The sequence below is a fragment of the Pimephales promelas genome, chromosome 2, assembly GCF_988280905.1.
Source record: "Pimephales promelas chromosome 2, fPimPro1.hap1.1, whole genome shotgun sequence".
NCBI lineage: Eukaryota > Metazoa > Chordata > Actinopteri > Cypriniformes > Leuciscidae > Pimephales > Pimephales promelas.
Window position 1 is genome coordinate 35,580,770 of NC_142770.1, and position 21,073 is coordinate 35,601,842.

Sequence of the window (21,073 nt, forward strand, 5' to 3'; positions counted from 1 at the left end):
AGACTGAAGATACAGTGACTTCACTGTTAGAAATTAAGACTTCATTTAGATTTCAACCATCCTCTGACAGACCTGATGAGGCGGCAGTGAAACACCTTTTATTTCACAGCAAATTACACTTTCTCATTCATAGATTAACCTTTTTATTTGTATAAACGCACAGTATAAACTCAAAAATGTTGGAGTTTTAGAGTAACTATAGATCCTGAATGTGTGTGTTTTGTACCAGCAGAGGGCAGGCCCGGTTCTAGAACCAAATTCACTGAGGGTGCTTCTGAAAATAGTGAGGGTTCTCAAAATAGGGCTGAGCAATACCTAGTGTCTACGACAATATTGTAATTGCTGTTATGTTAAACGATATGTGATCTGCATGATCGACTAGCCTATGTCCCTGAACAAGCTTTTGTGCTTTACATTTATATCATATGATATAGTTAAGAAATGTTACACACAGAGTGCTTTTCCCCCAAATATCAGCAGTATTGCAAATGTGTGAAGTATTGAAACTAAAACTGACTACATTTTAGACATCTAGTTTCTGACGACAATGAATTAGTCCATTTAAACAGCTGATTTAAAGATTAAATGACTCACTCATTAAGACAGTCAAATGCTGGTCACTCGATCGGCCGCGGCACTTGCTGGGATTTATCGTCGGTGTTTGAATGGGTGTCCTGCGCTGAGAGTGAAGGCAGGCGGTGTCATTTCGTCTTGTTGTGATGTAGAGCTTTGAGCTTTCTTCAGCCAATGTCGTATGTCCATGATTAAAAATGAATTATTAATATTTTTAGGCTACCTAAAGGCCTCTAAAAAGTCAGCTATCGAATTTCCTGAGCGGGACGCACACCCAAGCAAAGTGGGCAATTAAAGAGCTTCACCTATGTATCACGATCGCGAAAGGACACAACCAATCCAGTGCATTAAACATGAAAGCATAATGAAATAATTTCTGATTTGAAAAATCACGTTATGATTTAGGCCATGTCCACACAGACATGGGTATTGTTATAACTGACTTTTTTTACGCGGTTCGGCCGTTCATCCACGCGGAAACGCATTATCAGGACACTGAAACTGAACATTTTTGAAAACCCCTGCCAGGGTATTTTCTGAAACGCCGGTTGCAGTGTTGTCGTGTAGACAGTGAAACCGGAGTTTTTGCAGCACTGACGGCTTCTGATTGGCTAACGTGGCTTTACGGTTAGGTTTATATCGCCGCCTGCTGGTGTTGCATGCTCTTGACAGCGCTTAATAGCGGGTTTTTGCGTTTTCGTGTGGACAGAGGTTTTTTTTTTAAACGCAGGAGGGAAAAACTCCGGTTATAAAAATACCCGTGTCCGTGTGGACAAGGCCTTACATGTATGAGTGTGAAATCCGTCTGTGTTTCTTTTGTCGGCAGAATCTCGTTTACATGTGCGCTAATACAAATTTAGTCTGAGGGTGCTTAAAAACCCCCGTAGAACCGGGCCTGGCAGAGGAAGACAAACACTAATGAAAGATTCATTTTTCATAATTATCAGACAAAAAAAAACAGTTCAAGCTCATTTTTGGAAAACAAACAATGGAAGCTTGAGTGTATAATCATGTTTTTAATAATAGCTTCATTATGTTTGTATTAAAGGGATCATATGATGCACTTTCATGTTTTCTTTTTCTTTAGTGTGTTATGCAGCTCTTTGTGCATGTATAAGATCTGCAAACTTACCTGGATGACCCAGGTCAGATAAGAAGCAGAGGTCACATATCTAATGCCGGCACACACTGTATGATTTTGTTCCAGATGAAAGATGAGCATCGTGAAACACTCGTGGAGATTTCTGTGGTTGCGGCTCCTAAACGGTGTTTTGATCAAAGATAGCCTGATCATTTACTGAGAGTCATGATCATCTCACAGTGTGTTGCTGCTATACGACCCACCTCTACTGCAGTGACTAAAAATCATCGTCTAGCCCTGCTTGATGCTATTTGATAAATAAAGAGCATTTATATTAAACGCGTTAAAAGGCGTTAAAAATTTAAAAGGAGCATCTATTCAATTCAACAATAACTTGAGATAATTTCTCATAATTTATTCAAGTGTCAGCATGATTTCCGTTACACGGCGAAAGAGCATTTGCAGTAACAGGACCAAAGCTCTGGAACAATCTGCCCCTGTACATCAGACAGGCTCAAACTCTTGCTGCTTTTAAATCTAGTCTTAAAACCTATTACCACTGTTTGGCTTTTGAAGCTAGGTGAGTGTTTGTATTGTCGATTATTTGTTTCTGGCTTTTTATTTTTGTTTTGTGTCGTTGACGGTTTGTAGTTGTGAAATAGGATACAAGTGTACAGCACTTTGTCAAACACTTGTTGTTTTTAAAAGTGCTTTATAAATAAACTTTGACTTTGACACGAGAGTAGATGTTAAAACTTCATGCTGATTTGTACTCAGCTATTTTAGGGACCGACCGAATAGCAAACAGTCATTGAAACTGTTAAATCAACAGTCCGTTGTCAACATTAAGTCATTAAATCAACATCGAACTCTGATATTGATTCTACATCATTTTGCACCCTGATTTAATATTGAAACCACATTGAAATCCTGTTCATAGATCAACGGAATTTCAATGGTATTTCATTTATCAGGAATATTGAAACAATGTTGAAATTTCAACTGAACTAAGGATCAACGTGATTTCAATGGAATTTCAATCGTTTTTCAATTTAAAATGTAATGCCATAAATTAAATAGCCTGCTTTATCTACAGCCAGGATGTTAAAAAGTAATGGAACATTTGAAATCTTGTATAAAACACTGAACACACCACACAAACAAATTCATTTTTATTAGCCTCTTTATTTACACTTCACTTTAATGTCCTCTGACGCCTGAATATATTTTGTCGTCCAGTCCCTCCTGCCCGGTCTGGCTCATGTGAATCGGATGACGGCGTCTGTCCCCATCTGCTGAGTAAGAGCACCTAAAACATAAAATAAAATCACAATGCAAAGAATTAGCATTTAAGTTAAACAGGAGACATTGGTACATTCGTGCTGTGAGATGTTTCTATATGAAGTATGTAACGTGGGACTAATTATTCCTGAATATATTTTGTCGTCCAGTCCCTCCTGCCCGGTCTGGCTCATGTGAATCGGATGACGGCGTCTGTCCCCATCTGCTGAGTAAGAGCACCTAAAACAGAAAATAAAATCACAATGCAAAGAATTAGCATTTAAGTTAAACAGGAGACATTGGTACATTCGTGCTGTGAGATGTTTCTATATGAAGTATGTAACGTGGGACTAAGCCCCCCCCCCCCCCCCCCCCCGAGTCCCCCCTTGACGCCAGGCCTGGTTGTCAGGCGCTGTATAAAAAATTTAGCAAAAATCTAAAATCTAAACCTAACCCAAAAATCAAAAATTGTGATATTGCATAAGCACTAGTACATTCATATATTTGATTTGTATTATGACAAGGTGGTCTAATGGGCATTCCCAGTTACAACTCGAGACAGTTCTGCATTGAATAAAGTAAAGTAAGTCATGTCTTCTGTGTAATTCTGGCCTGGTGTTCTCCGTCGGTCAGAAGAAATAGCGGTGCTGTGTTAATAGATTTCACAACGCTAGCAAAGGGACATGTATTTTCAGCGAAACATCACAAAAATAGACTGGACTCAGAGGTTTTGTTAACTTTATAACCTAGAAGAGAACTACAAAGTAGGCCTAGGCAATTTTTGGCAGATTTTGACACAGTGATAAAACAGAAATCTATTCCAGTGTCTGCAGCACTGCGTAGGTTACTACACTAACCATCATGTTAACAATCAGCCTAACAATTCATTCATATCTAACATTAAGCAAGCTTACCTTTACGCTTGTGCCAAGGGTCCAGAAATGAGCTGTGTCCGGTGCTGTACGTTGGTTTTTCATCGACAGGGTAATGGTGATTAAACGTTAATTTTGCATTGACATTTCAATATCAATCATAATGATCATTCAGATGGAAAAACAACGTTTATTCAATGTTGGCTTGCTGTCTGATATATTCCATCAATACTATCGAGTATCGAAACATGTCTTGTTTTTCAGTACCGAATTTCGATACGGTAAGGGGCTAATCTCGTCAACGTTAGTGAAACAATAAGCATGCAGCATGATTGGCTGTGGCGGAAATAAGATGCTTTGTGTGTGTGTGTGAGAGAATATAAATTAGTGTAATTCTGCTCATACTGTTGTGAGTGATTGTGAGAATAATATGAATGTTATTTTCAGCTTTTCCCCTTTAACTGTCTCTGTGTGTGAAAATCAGAGATTTGGGTTGTTATTAACTGATATTAAATCTGTAGTGAGTGTAATGATGATTTCTGCTGGTTCTGGATCAGCTGTCCGTTGTGTGAAAGTGACCTTTCATGTGCTTTTGATTTTGTAAAGTGACTTTGAGCATCAGATAGAAGCTATATTATCATGTTGGAGAAGGAATGAATATAGATTATCTAGTTAGTTTTCTGATGAAAAGATGTGACAGATGTAATATCTCATACTGCATATGTGACTGTGTGTGTGTTTTATTTTAGGTTATAGATGACAGTCTGATGTTCTGCTGATCATCTGATGGCGAATAAGGATCCACTACAGAGACTCACAGTCAACAGAATCAACAGAGACTGAAGATACAGTGACTTCACTGTTAGAAATTAAGACTTCATTTAGATTTCAACCATCCTCTGACAGACCTGATGAGGCGGCAGTGAAACACCTTTTATTTCACAGCAAATTACACTTTCTCATTCAGAGATTAACCTTTTTATTTGAATAAACACACAGTATAAACTCAAAAATGTAAATATAGATCCTGAATGTGTTTTTGTTGAACCAGTAGAGGGAGACAAACACTAATGAATCATTTTCATAATTATGCAGAAAAAAAACAGGTCAAACTCATTTTTGGAAAACAATGGAAGCTTGAGTATAGTCATGTTGTTAATAATAGCTGCATTACACTTGTATTAATGTATTAAAGGGGTCATATGATGTGTTTTCATGTTTTCTTTTTCTTTAGTGTGTTATGAAGCTGTTCATCTCCCCATTCTGGCCGCTTGCACTGGTCCCAGTTGTTTTTAGGATTTAGTTCAGAGTTGTATTGTCTGTTTTTAAGGCACTTAATGGGCCGCCCCGACCTGTATCACGGCCCTTGTACAGTTGAAAGGTCACTGAGATCCTCAAACATAGGGCTCCTGCTTGTGCCGCTCACGGCTCAGAGGGGTGATGGAGTAAATGTGTAAATGTGCTTTATAATATATGCTCAATAAAAACTTTACAAAATAAATGAAATGTCCTTCTTGCATGTCTAAGATCTGCAAACTTCCAAAGCTCAAAGTCTCTGAAAGACTGTCACTCGCGCCTTATAGATCATCTCTAGTCGGGGATGAAAAGCTGGAATAATGGAGGGATCTTGAATGCTTTTGTCCTGTGAAGTATTTAGTCTTTTAAAACACACACTGCATCTCCACATAGTTGTGTGTTTGGTGGCCGCGTGTTAGCAAGTCTCTCCTATAGCTGAGAGCCAAACTCTCACGTGGATCGTAGAGAACCCGTAGATCGCTCAGGAACTTCTTGTATCTGTAACGAGTTCAGACAAATAATGAATTCACAACAATAAATCACTCAAAACAGGCTTCAGAAGTGCTAATAAAGTGTGTGTGCGACCTCTAGCGGTCTACTATTGTCTCCAGCTGTTGGTCAAAGGGTTGTCCAGGGCTTCTGGTTCAGCAACTCAACTGTACTGGTCTCGCTGGCGTAAAGCATGTCTTCTATTGGGCTGAACAGTGTCCGCCGCTCCTTCATCTCAGTGTTGTGCTCTCTGCTCCACAAGCGCCTCCACACAGAGACATCTAGGAACGTTTTCTCTTTTTAAACGTTTCTTTTTTTAAACGTTTTGTACTAACATTTCCACAAGTTTTAAAGAGCGTTAGTGAATGTTCTGGGAAGGTTCCCTGTTAGCTGGGAGGAAGGAGACGGACACATTTGAGCTCCGCTGTTGGACTATGATCACCAGAAAACTGTGGGATTCTCTGAAATATATGACAAATATGACTCCAGCCAGAAGATCTATCAATGTGAGAGATGAGGGGGCAAAGGCGAATGAGTTGAGCGATGTTTATTGTAGGTTTGCCGTCAGAGACTTCTCACAGGAGCAGAAACTGCTCTGGATGCCTCGTCTGAACTGGATTCTCCTAAAACACTCATTGACCCGCATATGGTGGAGAGACTGTGTCCACATGTGTCAGGCCAGACGCGTCTCTGGGCGGACACTGAAATCTTGCAGTAGAAGAGCTTTACCATTGATCAGACATCTATAGACACACACACACACAGTTCCTCAATGTGGAAGAGTTCCACTATTATCCCTGTCCTAAACAAGCTTTGCTGTGAGGAGAACAATGATGATCCTCCAGTAGCGCTCACTCAACAGTAATGAAGTGTTTGGAGAAAATGATGATTCATTTAGTAAAAACAGAGGTCAGTGCTCTATCAGACCCATTTCAGTGTGCACACAGGAGCAATAGAAGCACAGATGATGCAGTTATAGCTATAAGTTTTTTTTAAAAAGTGTAAATCCCGTTTTCCTGAACTTCTGCTCTCAAGCTTTTTTATCTTAATGATGTATTCGCTAAATGTTCCTCCTGCGCAGTATTATTCGGTAAAACACTGATCTCCAAAGAGAAGTCATTCTAGTTTTCTCATATCATTGTTTTCCTCCTAATGCAGACAAAGCATTACAGTTATTACAATAAATCTCTGCTGATTATAGTAGTAATTGATACTCTTTGCGGTTTTGTTTTGCGTGATCTACAATATTCAGATTTAAAATAAGGCTGGTAAATTCTTAAACTCGAAGAATCAATCTTTTAGTCCGTCATTTTTAGTTGATGAACATTGTAGTGCACCTTCATCCTTTAAATCGCAATATGCTTCGTCATAAAGTTTTACATTTCAAATTCTCTCTATTTTATGACCAAATTTAAACAATAAATACCATGTTGGCATTTGTAATCTGGCGTGTTGAAGCTCCTTATTCTCATTGTAGCTCCTCAGTTCAAGAATACCTCGACTGAATACTTTTTACTCATTTCTAAATAACTATCATGAATAAACTAATCAACATTATTCAGAAATGCATTTATACGTATAATCAATTGGATTTCAACCCATTACCCAACCAACACTGCACCTACATTGTATTAACTCTCAGTCTTTGTGTTTTCCAGGTATTTTTCCCATTCTTCCAGCCCTTGTACGGTAAGCTTGCTCTTTCTGTACGTTTTCATTAGCATTTCTTTCATTTGAAATGTCCTTACTGTCGAGTCCAATGCTCTGTGACGCATCAACCGACTGCGGACTATATCAGTGTTCATGTCAACGCTTTTCTCCAATGTTGAAGAGTCTGTTTCTCTTGTTTTTCTTAAATGCTGTGATTTGGTCTGAACATCTTTCCATCAGGAGTCTTTCCTATAAAAGAACGTGTCTGTTCCTGCTTTTCCAGATCAACAGCTGCTTCCATGAATCTCCCTTTCTCATCTTATTCCTTCTCCAGGTTCAGATCAGGTAAGTGTTGGCCATCCTGTCGTAGATCTGCTTCTGTTTCTTCTGTCTCTGCTTGAGTTGCTCATGCTCTTCATCATTGTCTCCGTGGTGAGCAATGCAGATGATGTCGGAGCCGTCTCCCCATCAGTAATTGTGCAGGTGATGATCCTATCTCTTCCATTGGCGTGTTACGGTACTCCAGTAGTGCTATGTACGGATCACATTGACTATTCTGCGCTTTCTTTAAGAGATGTTTTACTGTTTGCGCCGCTCTCTCGGCTTGTCCATTAGACTGTGCGTAAGCAGGACTTGAAGTCACATGCTTGAATCCCCATTCCTCTGCAAAACTTGCACACTGAGGTCCATTGTCAGATACTCCTATATCTGCAGTTCATGTCTTGCAAAGATGGACTTCATTTCCCTGATGACTCCACAGCTTGAGTAGTTTTACCTCAATGTACTTTGAAAAGTAGTCCACGCATAACAGAAATGCTGAACCGCTATGGTGAACAATGTGTGTCCCTGTTTTCCCCGAGGTCGCCCTGCACTTCATGTTGGACCAATGGCTGATTTTGACTGTTGTTCCTGTCTTCATTGCAGGTCGCACATCTGGAGACTGATCCTCAGTGTGTGTCGACACACCTGGCCAGGACAAAATGTCTCTCCTCTTGCCGTACATTTGACAATTCCCAGGTGTGACTCGTGTATTTGGTTGATCATTTGCTGATTTGCTTTCAATAACAGACCATTTTCATGACTGATTTCCTCTGGATATGTCCAGTATTTCTGTATTGATCTTGGCATCATAGATCGTTCTTTGGCCCATCCATGTAGTTGTTCAAGCACTTTCTCTCTCAGAGCTACAGGTCTCCTTCTTGGCGCATGCACAACTGCTCTGACATTTGGATCAGTTTGTATGTGGTGTTCTCCTGGTCAACAGCCTAGTCCTTCATATAGATCGCCACAATCCTGGAGAATGTCTCTGCTCTTTTCAGTTTCAGACAGTCTTTTAATCGTGCCCATTTTTGACATGCAGATCGTCCTAGAATGACAGGTGCATCATGCTTCATTATTTCCAGCAGGATTTTCTATTTCTGTCCTTTGGACACACAATTTAGTGCTTTCTTGCCCAGTGGCGCCATCTTGTGTCTAGAATATGTCAGCCATTTGCAGCTTGACCTCTGCAGTCTCCCTGCTGTGTTTAGCAACTTGTGCTCTCTTTCTGACATGATGACAGATGACCACTAGATGTCCTCATAACCTCATATATGTAGAACAGATCTAATATGTCACACATCGAGTTAAATGAAATCTTAAGTCCATGTCCAACTCTAAATTGTAAGGAATTTATATCTTTGATTTGATGGTAACGATTTACAATAAGGTTCATTTGTTCATTATTCATGTATGAACCATGAGCAACACATTTGTTACTGTATTTGTTCATCTTAGTTAATAATACAACTGTTAGGCTAATGGGCTATATGCACGCATAAGTTCCGCATTTGACGTAAGGATGCTCGTCCATTTCCGGTTGTGTAGATTAAAGCGGAGGAAAACCGGAGAAAACGGGATTATGGCAGAGTCTTCAATATTTACTGTCCTCCCATCTTTGAAACGAAACGTACATACGTTTAGATGTAATTTTATATATAGTTATGTTTATTTAATATAATTTTAAAAAGAAGCATAAACACAACGAGGGGTGTCTGTTTTATCTGTTTTTGTGACTAACGTTTCATTAGTATAACCATGGAGTATAAAATTCAATATAAATTCTCGGTATTGCATTGGACTCTATGATCGGCGGAAGTTATCGAGCATCCTTAATCCTTTACCGGAAATAACGCCGTGCATAGAGCCCATTGTTTATTCATGTTATGTCACAGTCAGTGCATTAACTAATGAGAACAAATACAAGTTTTGATTTTAATGTTTTAGTACATGCTGAAATTAATATTAACTAAGATTAATAAATGCAGTTCATAATTAGTTAATGTTAAACTAATTTAACTAATGTAATCTTATTGTAAAGTGTTACTGATTCATGATAACACTTTCACACATATAATACATACATTACATTTACAACATCAACAAAACTAAAGATGAATTTCCCATAATGACCTTCTTGATTCTCACTGTTTTGTTTGGTAAAGTAAATCATATTTAGTAATATTATCATAATTTCCCTATTTTCATTTGATGTGTTCTGCATTCTAATTATATCAACATATTTTCTTAGAAGGAAAGAAAGAATAAAAAGAAAAACAAAACAATGTTTATTGGCCTTTTTGGTCCCTCGCCCCTGAGGAGGTCTGTGACGCCACTGAGACGGACATTTCTTTTTCTGGATCCAAATAAATCTATCAATCTAAAAGTGTTTATATCAACCATTTCAAACATACAGCATTATAACTTACTTATGATTAATCTTCTTTGTTTGTCTAGAATTAATGTGAATCTTCAATATTTCTGGAAGGACCGCTGACCCATTATCTGAACTTATTTTGGATAGATTTCAAATCTTAGAATTATTTATCTGTCTGAAATGTAATTTAACATGTTTGTGATGCCCTTTTTGTTGTTGTTGTTTCAAGTTATACTTACCAAATTTGTAAAACAAATGGGACACGAACCTTTTATTGAATTCTATACTTTTGAAAATTCAATTTAAAATAAACAAAACATTTGCAAAAGTAGCGCAACCGCTCACCAACAGCCGTGATCAAGATTATATCCCATCAGGTTGTGTGATGGACTGTCCCGTGTGTGTTTTGTCTATCATGCATGAATGATGTTGAGTTCCCACAGTGTGACACAGAGAGCCTGCGAGTGAGCGTCAGGGCTGTGTGTTATAGTCCATGAGGTCACTAATGCAGGCCTACAATTGACCTGAGGCCTTTTGTCCTGTTGAGACGACAGCCGAGTGTAAAAGCTGTGTGGATTGATGATATTGATCATTGAATAAGTGTTGTTCAATATTTCCTTATTCAACTCTACATGTTCTAATGTCATCTCTGGTGCGTTTTCATTTTCATTTCAAGTCAGTAAAAACCCAAAGCTAATGTAAAGATGACAATAACACACAGAATGGTTTTTAAGAAGCGAGATAGATGTTTAATTCATGGCTGAAAAATGATCTCTGTGGTAATGAAGTCGTCGCTGTCGTCTCCCGCTCTCGCTGTCAGATCACGGAAGTGTTCACCGGAAGAACTGGCCCACACACTCCAGTTCAACGCCAGCGGCCGCCATATTCAGCCAATAACTAATGATCTCAGCAACGGAAGTGAATCAATCAAAACTAACTTTAGCTGGACAATAACTTTATTCTAGAGCTGCTGTAAAACCAACACAATCTGCTACTGTAATTTCCTATTGTCACTGTAAAGCGGCTCTATATTGTTAAAGCGCTGTATAAGTGAAGGAGACTGGACTGACTATTGTGTAAAGGAACATGTTTCTCTCTGTGTGACTCTATAAGGCTTCAGTGATCAGAGGAAACAGGAGTTTTGCTTCTAGTGACGCAGTACGAGTGAACCGTATCGAGAGCCGGCAGAAGAGATCACTTTACAACATCACCATTTATTCATTCATATTTCTCAATCACGAACTGTCCTTTCCTCTTAATGACTTTTGACCATTTCAGTTATTAAATTAAAAGTAGTCCAAAGTGAAGTAAAGTTATCAGTGCAGGAACAATGAGTTAAACCAACCATTAAACTGTTATAAAGTTTACAATACAGTATTTTTACAGTATGGTTATGATTGATCTGATTCTTTCAGGTTTATGTCACATTGCTTTGTTCCACATTTGTAGATTGTCTTAAAGGTTAATATAAAATCATCTGCTAAATGACTAAATGTAATTATTAACATGATTGGATGATGACAAACTTATTTCATATCATACAGATGTGATCTAACAAAGTCCTCTTTATGGTTTATCAGCAACTCTGAGTTTGCAGAAAGAAAAATGAAAGACAAAACTGGACAAATAAAGGCAAGAATGAAAAAAATAACTAGAGAACTAAAAGAATAAACAAAACAGAAATAATGAAGAAAAAAGGATGAACAGTAAAATAATAAATTAACTAAAGAGAAGAGAGAGAAAAACGAAATAGGATTAAAAAGAATAAAGTAACGCAGATAAAAAAAACAATCTGTAAAAGACGTGAATGCTTTGCGCAAAATATGCATTCCTAGAGCATGGAAGGAGTCTATAATTGTTCCTATTAGGAAACCTGGGAAGGATCCCCAAATAGCGAATAATTATAGACCTATTGCGTTAACGTCCCAGATGGGAAAAACTATGGAGAGGATGATAAATGACAGACTTAAGTATTGGATAGAAACAAAAGGATTGATGCAAAATTATCAAAGTGTATTCAGGAAAGGCAGAGGTACCATGGATTCTATTGTATGCCTTGAGGATATAATAAAGAAGGCTCAGGTGAATAAAGAATCTGTAGTGGTAGTTTTTTCGATGCTGAAAAGGCATACGATATGTTGTGGAAAGAAGGCTTGCTGATTAAACTAAAACGATTGGGAATTAAGGGAAAGATGTTCCAGTGGATAAAAGGGTTCTTATCTGATAGAGTAATTCAAATTAAAGTAAATGGGGAAGTAAGTGAGAGTTACAGTGTGGAAAATGGTAAATACCATCAAGCTATAGGCAAAGGCTGATATCACAACTAGGTGAGAATGGGATTACCCTAAACTTACAGGAAATAATGCAAAGAGGGTCTAGTGAAATTTGTTTTTATTTTTTGTTTTCTTTTTTTAAGATGACTGGGTTAATTAAAAGAATTTAAAAAGTGCAGTCAGACCAGGTTGCAGAGTATGAGTTTGACCCATTGATCCACACTCCAGTCCAGATGGTGGCGGTAATGCACCAAAAAGCTGGTTGCCAACCGCCATAGAAAGAGAAGAAGAAGAAGAAGAAGAAGAAGAAGATTATATTCTTCTAAATTTTGCCAGCAGTCCACCACGGAATTTTTTGAGTCCTTATCTCACATAAAACAAATTAATAATGAAGATTGTAGTTTGTGTGATGCTCCCATTAGTCTTTCAGAAATTCTTGATTCCATTAATAATTGAAAAAGTAACAAATCCCCAGGTACTGATGGGCTATCTGCAGAGCTTTATAAAGCATTTAGTCAAAAACTTGCACCCTTTTTACATAAAATGTTTTTAGAGAGGATTGAGAAAACCACGCTTCCTCCTTCTTTATGTCAAGGCCTAATAACTTTAATTCCCAAGCCCAATAATGATCCCCTTCTATTAGAAAATTGGCGCCCAATCTCTTTATTGAATACCGATTATAAAATTATTGCCTTAGTTTTAGCAAAGAGACTAAAACTTATTCTTAATAATATAATAGATGAGTGCCAATCAAGTTTTATGCATCAGAGACATATTTCTAATAATATACACTTGATTTTTTACCTGTTGGATTATTCAGACCTTATTTCTACTGATGGTTTTATCCTCTTTCTTGACTATTATAAAGCATTTGATTGCTTAGAACACGAATTTATGTTACAAGCCCTACACAGATTGGGTTTTGGTAATTTTTTTTGCAAATGTATTAAAATGCTTTATTGTAAGAGTAATAGCTCTATCCGACTCAGTAATGGTACCTCTTTTTAAAGCGTGGTGTAAGACAAGTTGCCCCATTTCCCCATATCTTTTTCTGATAGCTACTCAATTTTTAAATTTACATATTAAAGAGAGTCCTGTGAAAGGAATTTCTATTGCTAGTACGGAATTGTTTATCAGCCAACTGGCTGATGATACAGCATTGTTTCTAAGAGATGCTTCTCAGATCCCAATTGCTTTAACCTCTCTTCAGTCTTTCTCTAATGCATCTGGCCTTTTGCTTAATATTAATAAATGCGAATTACTCCCGATAAAACAATGTGCTGTAACCTCTATCTCAAACGTTCCCATCAAAGAAAGTGTCACCTATTTAGGAATAAAAATAATAAAAGATACTAAACTAAGATGTCAAAGGAATTTTAGTTCAGTTGTGGAGAAAACACACAAAAAATGTAACCTTTGGTTGTTAAGAGATCTATCTTTAAGAGGCAGAGCTCTGCTTACTGAAGCAGAAGGGATTTCCCGCTTGTCCTACGTTGCTCAATCTTTATTTGTTGATAAATCTACTTGCAAGTTGATTGATGTAATGTTGCTCAAATTTCTTTGGAAATAAAACTCATTATATTAGAAAATCTGTTATTCTGAATTCCTATAATAAAGGCTTAAATTTCATTGATTTTGATTCTCTTAACAATACCTTAAAAATTAATTGGCTTAAACATTTTCTTCATAATCAATCTTCTATTTGGAGTATAATCCCAAGATATATTTTTTCTCAATTAGGAGGTATACACTTTTTGTTAATGTGCAATTATTCAATTAATAAACTTCCTGTCAAACTCTCCAATTATCATCAGCAGGTGCTTATGGCTTGGAAACTTATTTACAAGCACAATTTCTTGCCACACAATTTTTTAATTTGGAACAACTGTAATATTCTTTATAAGAGGAAATCTTTAATTCTTGAAAACTGGTTCAATAATGGAGTGATGTTCGTAAACCAATTATTTGATAGTGACGGTAATTTATTTAATTATCCTGATTTTGAAGATACCCATTCCCAGTATCTAGTAAAGAATTTAATATAGTTTTCAAGGCCATCTCTTTGGAAATCTGTATGCTGTTTAGAAACAATAATAGTGCTACAGTGACCTCTGTTAATCCCCCCTAGCCCTGAATCTACTGTGGTTGGTTCTATTTGTTTTTTAAAGCATAAATCTAATTATAAAATTAGGTCATTATTTTTGGAACCTGTTACTTCAATTCCTTCCTCCTTATCTTATTGGAATAACATTTTTGATGATATTAATTGGTCTTATGTTTGGTCACTTCCTCAGAAATTCTTTCTAACAAATAAAGTTAAAGAAATTTCCTATAAAATTATTCAAAGATTTTATCCACTTAAATACTTTTTAAAGAAATTTAGAAATGATATTGATACTTCCTGCTCTTTTTGCGAAACCTCCTCTGAAACTGTTGATCATTTGTTTTGGGAATGTTTTTTTCACTCGGTCTTTCTGGGACAATTTTAACACTCTCATTGTCCAAAAGGTTTTTTGTAATTTTTCTTTATCATATAAACACATTCTTTTTGGATTCTATGTCAAAGAGAAAAATTTAATTAATGCATGTTTTTGTATAAACCTTCTTTTATATATTGGAAAATTTCATATCAATAAAGCTAAATATATGAACAGTAAACCCCACTTTAGCTTCAAAGAAGAATTGAAGATGTATTTAAATACAATTTCAACATCTCTCAATAATAAAGCAATGAAAACATCCAGAATTTGTACCATGTTAAATATTCTTCCTTAATGTTTTTTTTCTTGTATGCCCTCATCTCTCTTTCCTTCTCTATTTTTTTTTCTTTAAGACTAATGTAAAATAATGTTATTTCTTTTCATATCTCCTTTCTTAATGTATTTGGTATCATAATGTCTCCTTGTTTTGTTTACTACTTGTATGTCTTGACTTGTTCTGTTTATTAACATTGCATTAATAATAATAAAAAAAATAAAGCAAAGAAAATGACGAAGAAAAAAAGAAGAAGTAGAAGTGAAAGTTGGTTTTCCTGTCGCCATTTTGAGCTGGAAAAATACAACACGACACGAAAAAACAGAGCATCAAGTGTTTATCAACGCTTAAGAATTAATTTACTTAGTTTTATGATGTTAAAGCTGGAGGATTTGAGATCCTGTATCTTGTAAAAGTTTGATCAAGGTGAGTGTTCGTGATTGTTTGTTTGATGTAAAATCTTTAAAGGTTTTCTTTCACTCCAAAGTTTCTTTTGTGTTTCGTAATGTTTGTGATTCTTCAGAAGTTTATATGTGTAAACATTCATAGGCCAAAGAGTCTGTCGATGCGGGTCGGGGTTTGTTTTCTTTCACCCGAACATGTTCAGCGTTTCCGGTGTCCGTTATTTTCCATGAATTCTAAATCCAACGGACGACTTGTGTGCGTGCGTGCGTGCGTGCGTGTGTGTGTGTGTGTAAAGGCCCAATGGGCGTGAGTTAACGAAGTTACACGATCCCTTTCCTCACACACTCCAGACATGTTCAGCTAAATTATGAAGGTCGTTTAATTTATTTATTTAATATTGTGTGTGAATGATTCTTCATCAGAGTCAGTGGAGGAGATCAAACTCATCAGATTCTCCTGATCTTCATCATGGCTGATTCACAAGCATCCAGAGATGGAGATTTCTCTCCAGGACGCAGGTACTTTCAACTAACACTGTTAAATATTGTGTCACATCACAGAAAAATATCAGTTTTTGACCCCCTGCACAAGTTTACTGAAATATATATATGTTTTTGCCTATTTTTGCATGTATTTTTGTTTTGAAATTAACATGAAATATTAAACAAATAAGATCATAAAGGCTTCAAAGTGCTTTAAGATGAATTATAAAACGGTTAGTTCCAATCCTTGATTCTGATTGGCCAAGAGCTGTACTTTATTCACGATAAAACACGGCTATAGACCTTATTCAGAGCAGCACCATGACAGGTATGAAAGTGAGGCTGTGAGGGATAGACTTACCGTGTTTCCAATGGCATCCGCTGTAAAAAGCTGAAGAGCTCCTAGATTACTTACAATTTTCCACAGCTTACATTGTCGGGAGTTTTTTTTGTCAACTGACATTTCTTTGAAAGATATTTTTCCAGTGTTTCATGAGCAGAACAATCCGAAAACACATTAAATAACAGTACAGGCCATTGAAGAGATGCAAGTCTATCCCTCACAGCCTCGCTTTCATTCTCATTAAAAATCAAAGATGGCGCTGCCGTGAATAAGGCGTATGACCGCTTCACCCAACGGTTCTATTTATCACTGCGCCCTTAGCAACACCCTTAGCAACCACACATATCAACCCAATGGGCAGTGAAATGCTTCGGTGACTGGTGTAGTGAAAAGGGTTGCAGCATATTTTAAACAAATCACCAAGACGGAACTCAACACACTTTTGAGTTTGTCCTGGTGTCTAATGAGATACAGCGAATTCACCTCATCATCCAATAATGTTTTCGTTGGAGTCGTAAAGACAATGAGAAGAGAGGGTTGTGACGAAACACACACCGATTTCTACTAAAGATTTCAGCACCATAAAACTGTCCGATGCGCTTAATCCCAACACACCTGTCACCACACCAGTCACCGAAGCATTTCACTGCCCATTGGGTTTGCTGCACGGCATTTTTTTTCATTACGAGTCTTCTATGGAATTAATTTTGAGCCAATAAAAATGAACGTAACTTTTCAAGAAACTAATGAAAATATAAATTGAAACTGAATAAAATATCTTTGAAACTGAAAAAGAATGAACCGCACACAATTTTTTTGACTTTGTTTTTAATACACTACATGTTTTGCTAACTATTCCTCATATTTCGTTTACCGATCTACACTTACAAATGCGCTTCCAGAGTTTTCATTTACGCTTCTGAAGTTTTCGTTTACGCTTCTGATGTTTTCGTTTACACTCCCTGAGTTTGCGTTCGCTGTTCTGACACAAATCTCTTGTGGGGGCGGGGCTAGTAGCAGTGTATTCTCATTGGCTACTGAGCTTTTGATTGACAGCTTCTTGACCTGGAAGTGAAGACGTCAGTTGTGTTTACACGTGTGGATGTAAGCATCTGTAAGCGCAGCTTTCTATTTAATTTTAGTGATATTAAGTTATGTTTGTTTTTTAATTTTATCTGTATTTACCTTCTGCTGCGGTTACTTTGTCAACAGAAGCTTTTAGGTTCACAAGAGATCAGTCTATTCAGCTGTAATTGTACATCAAAGTAGGCCAACTGTATATGACTACTTAAAATATTGTGTCCAATGTTTTAGGAGAATATTTGTTTATTCTTGATGATTCATTTGCATGTTAGGCTCTGATTAGGTTGTGCTATTACAATATAAAGAGAATAGCCTATACGTGTGTGATATATTCAGCAGTCAAGAAAGTTTCACTTCAACCAGGTAATCAAGGTTGGCAACCATGGCCATCAAATTTCTCATTGTTCCCATATGCATTTACATCATCAAATGATCATGTATGATCACTTAAGTGGAGGAATTTAAACTATATGAAAATTACAATCGTGGGTTGTTGTCAGATGATACAGACCTCGAAGGGCATTTCATTACATATTTCACACAAAGAATATTTTTGTTGGCATTTTTTTAATCATGCTGATAATTTTATTTATTTCCTTTCGTTAATATTATTTTCTAACATTTAAAATGGTAAATATATTTGAACAATCATCAACAGGTTCAATTATGACTTATAAAATCAGTTAAATGAATTTAAATAAAAAATCTAATAAATGTATTCATTCTTTATTGTCACTACAGCATATACACAAGTACCAAAGTGAAAGTCTTGGATGCAGTTATGACAGGAAAGACCAGAATCCACATAACATTAACTGCATACTATACATGTAATCCACAGTATTCTCATAATATACATAATAAAATGTATAATCACAAAGATTTTTAATGAAATAATTTATCTCTGTGAGTCCAAATAACACAAGTGGATTGTACCCATTTATGGCAGTTGGTCGGAAGTTATTTTTAATAGTTAAAACAGCTTACATTATTAGTATTTTTTTTATCCTATTGTTTCACTTCAGAAGGTATTGATTCATCCACTGAGGTCGCATGGACATCACGGTCACTGTGTGTGGTTTTTAAAGCATCTTTAGGGCTTGCAGAGATGGATTACTTTCCTTAAAATCTTAATTCGTATTTATCTGTAGAAAGAAAGTAAAATGCATCTGGGACAGCATGAGGGTGAGTAAAATAAGTGAGAATTTTATTTTTGTGTGAACTATCCCATTCATATGCTGTTGGTAGGCTGTCAGCTCAAGGCTGTTGGTAGGAAGTCAGCTCAAGGTTCAGTGGTAATTGTTAAAGGTTTTGGTAGAGGATTTCTGTCTATGCATTTACATAGCATTAATCTCCAATCAGATTTAATCTCTGGGAATGTTGTGGTTGCACTTTGTTCCCAGATTCCCATAGATGGTGTGTCCTTTATTCTAGGGAATGATTTAGCTGGTGGGAAAGTGCTAGCTGTCCCTGAAGTAACATCTACTGTCCTCAAGTCAGATTGTCCAGATGAACTTGAGTTGGCATTTCCAGAAATTTTTCCTGTTTGTGCAACTAAATGTGCCATGTGAATTTACTTAAGCCTTACTTTGACCGTAACCAAACTGCGCCTACAGAGGTCAAGGTCTTGGCTGTACTGAATGTTCCGCATATTGAGATGGGACAAGGAAGTGTTGTTTCTGAGATGTATCAGAGTAGATTGCCAAATTCTAAACTTCTGGCTGATTTAGACATTCATCTGTCATATCTAAATCTTTCTGAGCGCACTGATATTATTCAGTTAGTTGGTCAATATTCGGCCTTGTTTTCTGATGTTCCATCTTGTACCAATGTGTTAGAGCATGACATTGAGGTAAGCCAAGCCAACCCCATTAAGCAGCATCCGTATAGGGTAAACCCTGTAAAACGCCAGCTTTTGCGCAAAGAGGTAGAGTATATGTTAAGGCATAACATAGCTGAACCGACTTTTAGTGCTTGGAGTTCACCATGTTTACTAGTTGAGAAGCATGATGGTTCGTTTCAGTTTTGTACCGATTTTCGCAAGGTAAATGCTGTCACTAAGCCCGATTCCTATCCTCTTCCACGGCTAGATGATTGTATTGATCAGGTTGGTTCTGCATCCTTTGTTTCAAAGTTGGATCTTTTAACACGCTCAAATGCCCCAAAATAGGTCTCCACTTCAGCCTCACGAAACACAGGCACCAGTGAAATATATTTACTCACATCATAATCACCGGCCGACTGAGGAGATGTTTTATCAGCAGCGGGCACAGGACGAGCAGCGTCTGCTGTGGTTTGCAACTCCAATTGTCTCATTTTAAAAGCTGTATCTGCCTCTAGTTTCCTAAGTTCCAGCTCCCTGTGGAGTTCGAAATCTCTCTCTTTTTCTTCCTTCTCCATCTGAAGCCGCAACAAACGGACTTTTAATCGGCTATCCTGCTTAGAGCCAGGAGATGACTCAACTGAGAATGGCAAAAACTGCGGTATTGTTATAGGCTTCCTTGTCGGTATTGCCTGCCGGCCAGCAGGAGTTCCATCTTCAAGTGGCTCCCCCCCTTCTTTCAGTTCTGGCCCAGAACCACCCATAGGCACCAGCATTATGATAACCCCTTTTTTAACGAGTCCATCTAAAACTAGAGATTTTAATTCAGATTTTACTAGAGAAGTGGACACAGAAATACCGTAATGGTTTGCAATGGCGTGGAGCTCAGTTTTCTTGCACTTATCCAACTGGTTCAAATCTGGATGGGACACAAAAACATTTAAGTCAAACGTGGCCATGACCACAACACAAGATACACACAATATCACCACGCTGAATAAAATAAACCCAATGTTTAACATTGATCCCTGTTTACAAACTCACAACTTCCCTCCACAGAACAAACTTTCTCAGCACCTGCCTCACCAAAACTTACCTATCTATCTTCAGAGGCTTGCCGGGCTCGAGGCGACTTACAGGCAGTACATCAGCGGTCGAAACCCTGAAACGCCAGCCCCCTTTGGAGAACGCAGTCTCCGCCCAGGATTCGCCTCCAAAAATAACAAAGGAAAAATAATAAACTAGTGCCCGATGGAAAGGCTTCTCAAGCCCAGCTGGACACTACCCTGCACTAAGCTGAGGAAGCAGTCAAGATATTTTACTCGGGATTAACATCAATCATTACATTACCATAAACAGCAATACATCCAACCTGAAACATGAATTAAGCATCCTGGTGCTCCAGAAATAACATATCTCGGACGAGCCCCCACTCTTGTTACGTCCCTGGTATGTCTAGGGATAGGACGAACAAAATAAATATTTATTCCAGGTGGGAAAACCAAGGATGACCCAAAACATGTGTCAGATTCACGTATTTATTTCAAACAAGAAGGAAATAAACTCCCATCTAAAAGACAGGAGGTGTGTCATAAATCCATTACAGTTTTTCTCGATTGCTTAAACACATTTCTTGAAACTATGCCTCTTATTCTCAAAACAGTAAACACAAATCCATAACGTCTCACCCAGTTTCCCAAACAACCTATTTTCAGGTCAAAATGAAACTCTACATTCAAAACCATTCACTCTTGCTGAAAAAATAAACTTTGCCCTCAGACAGGACACACAAGCCCTCAAAATAACACACACTACAACATAGTCTAACACACTGGTCCAATAAATTCAAAACAACATTTCCAAAACTGGTAAGTTATGTTACTTGTGGTTCCCCTCCTCACAAACTTTTTCACATGACAAAAGACACAACCAATGGATACATTGGCACATTTTTATTCATTCATGTACTACACA

General features: G+C 37.3%; 2 protein-coding genes across 8 annotated transcripts in view; both read left to right on the plus strand.

The window, feature by feature from the left end:
• Positions 1 to 4,829, plus strand: part of LOC120484830 (NLR family CARD domain-containing protein 3) — a 72,602-nt gene extending 67,773 nt beyond the window's left edge. The window contains exon 9 of the mRNA XM_089118876.1: positions 4,557 to 4,829. Coding sequence (XP_088975002.1) covers positions 4,557 to 4,563 — 7 coding nt within the window. The 3' untranslated portion in view covers positions 4,564 to 4,829. The remainder of the gene's footprint in view (positions 1 to 4,556) is intronic.
• A 10,464-nt stretch (positions 4,830 to 15,293) lies between these two features.
• Positions 15,294 to 21,073, plus strand: part of LOC148997267 (NACHT, LRR and PYD domains-containing protein 3-like) — a 133,946-nt gene continuing 128,166 nt past the window's right edge. For 4 of the 7 annotated variants that reach the window (XM_089118821.1, XM_089118841.1, XM_089118846.1 and 1 more), the window contains exons 1-2: positions 15,296 to 15,390; positions 15,792 to 15,887. In XM_089118821.1, coding sequence (XP_088974947.1) covers positions 15,838 to 15,887 — 50 coding nt within the window. In that variant the 5' untranslated portion in view covers positions 15,296 to 15,390; positions 15,792 to 15,837. Of the gene's footprint in view, positions 15,391 to 15,791; positions 15,888 to 21,073 lie in introns of all 7 variants that reach the window. The other 3 variants (XM_089118815.1, XM_089118824.1, XM_089118817.1) reach the window with 2 other exon arrangements.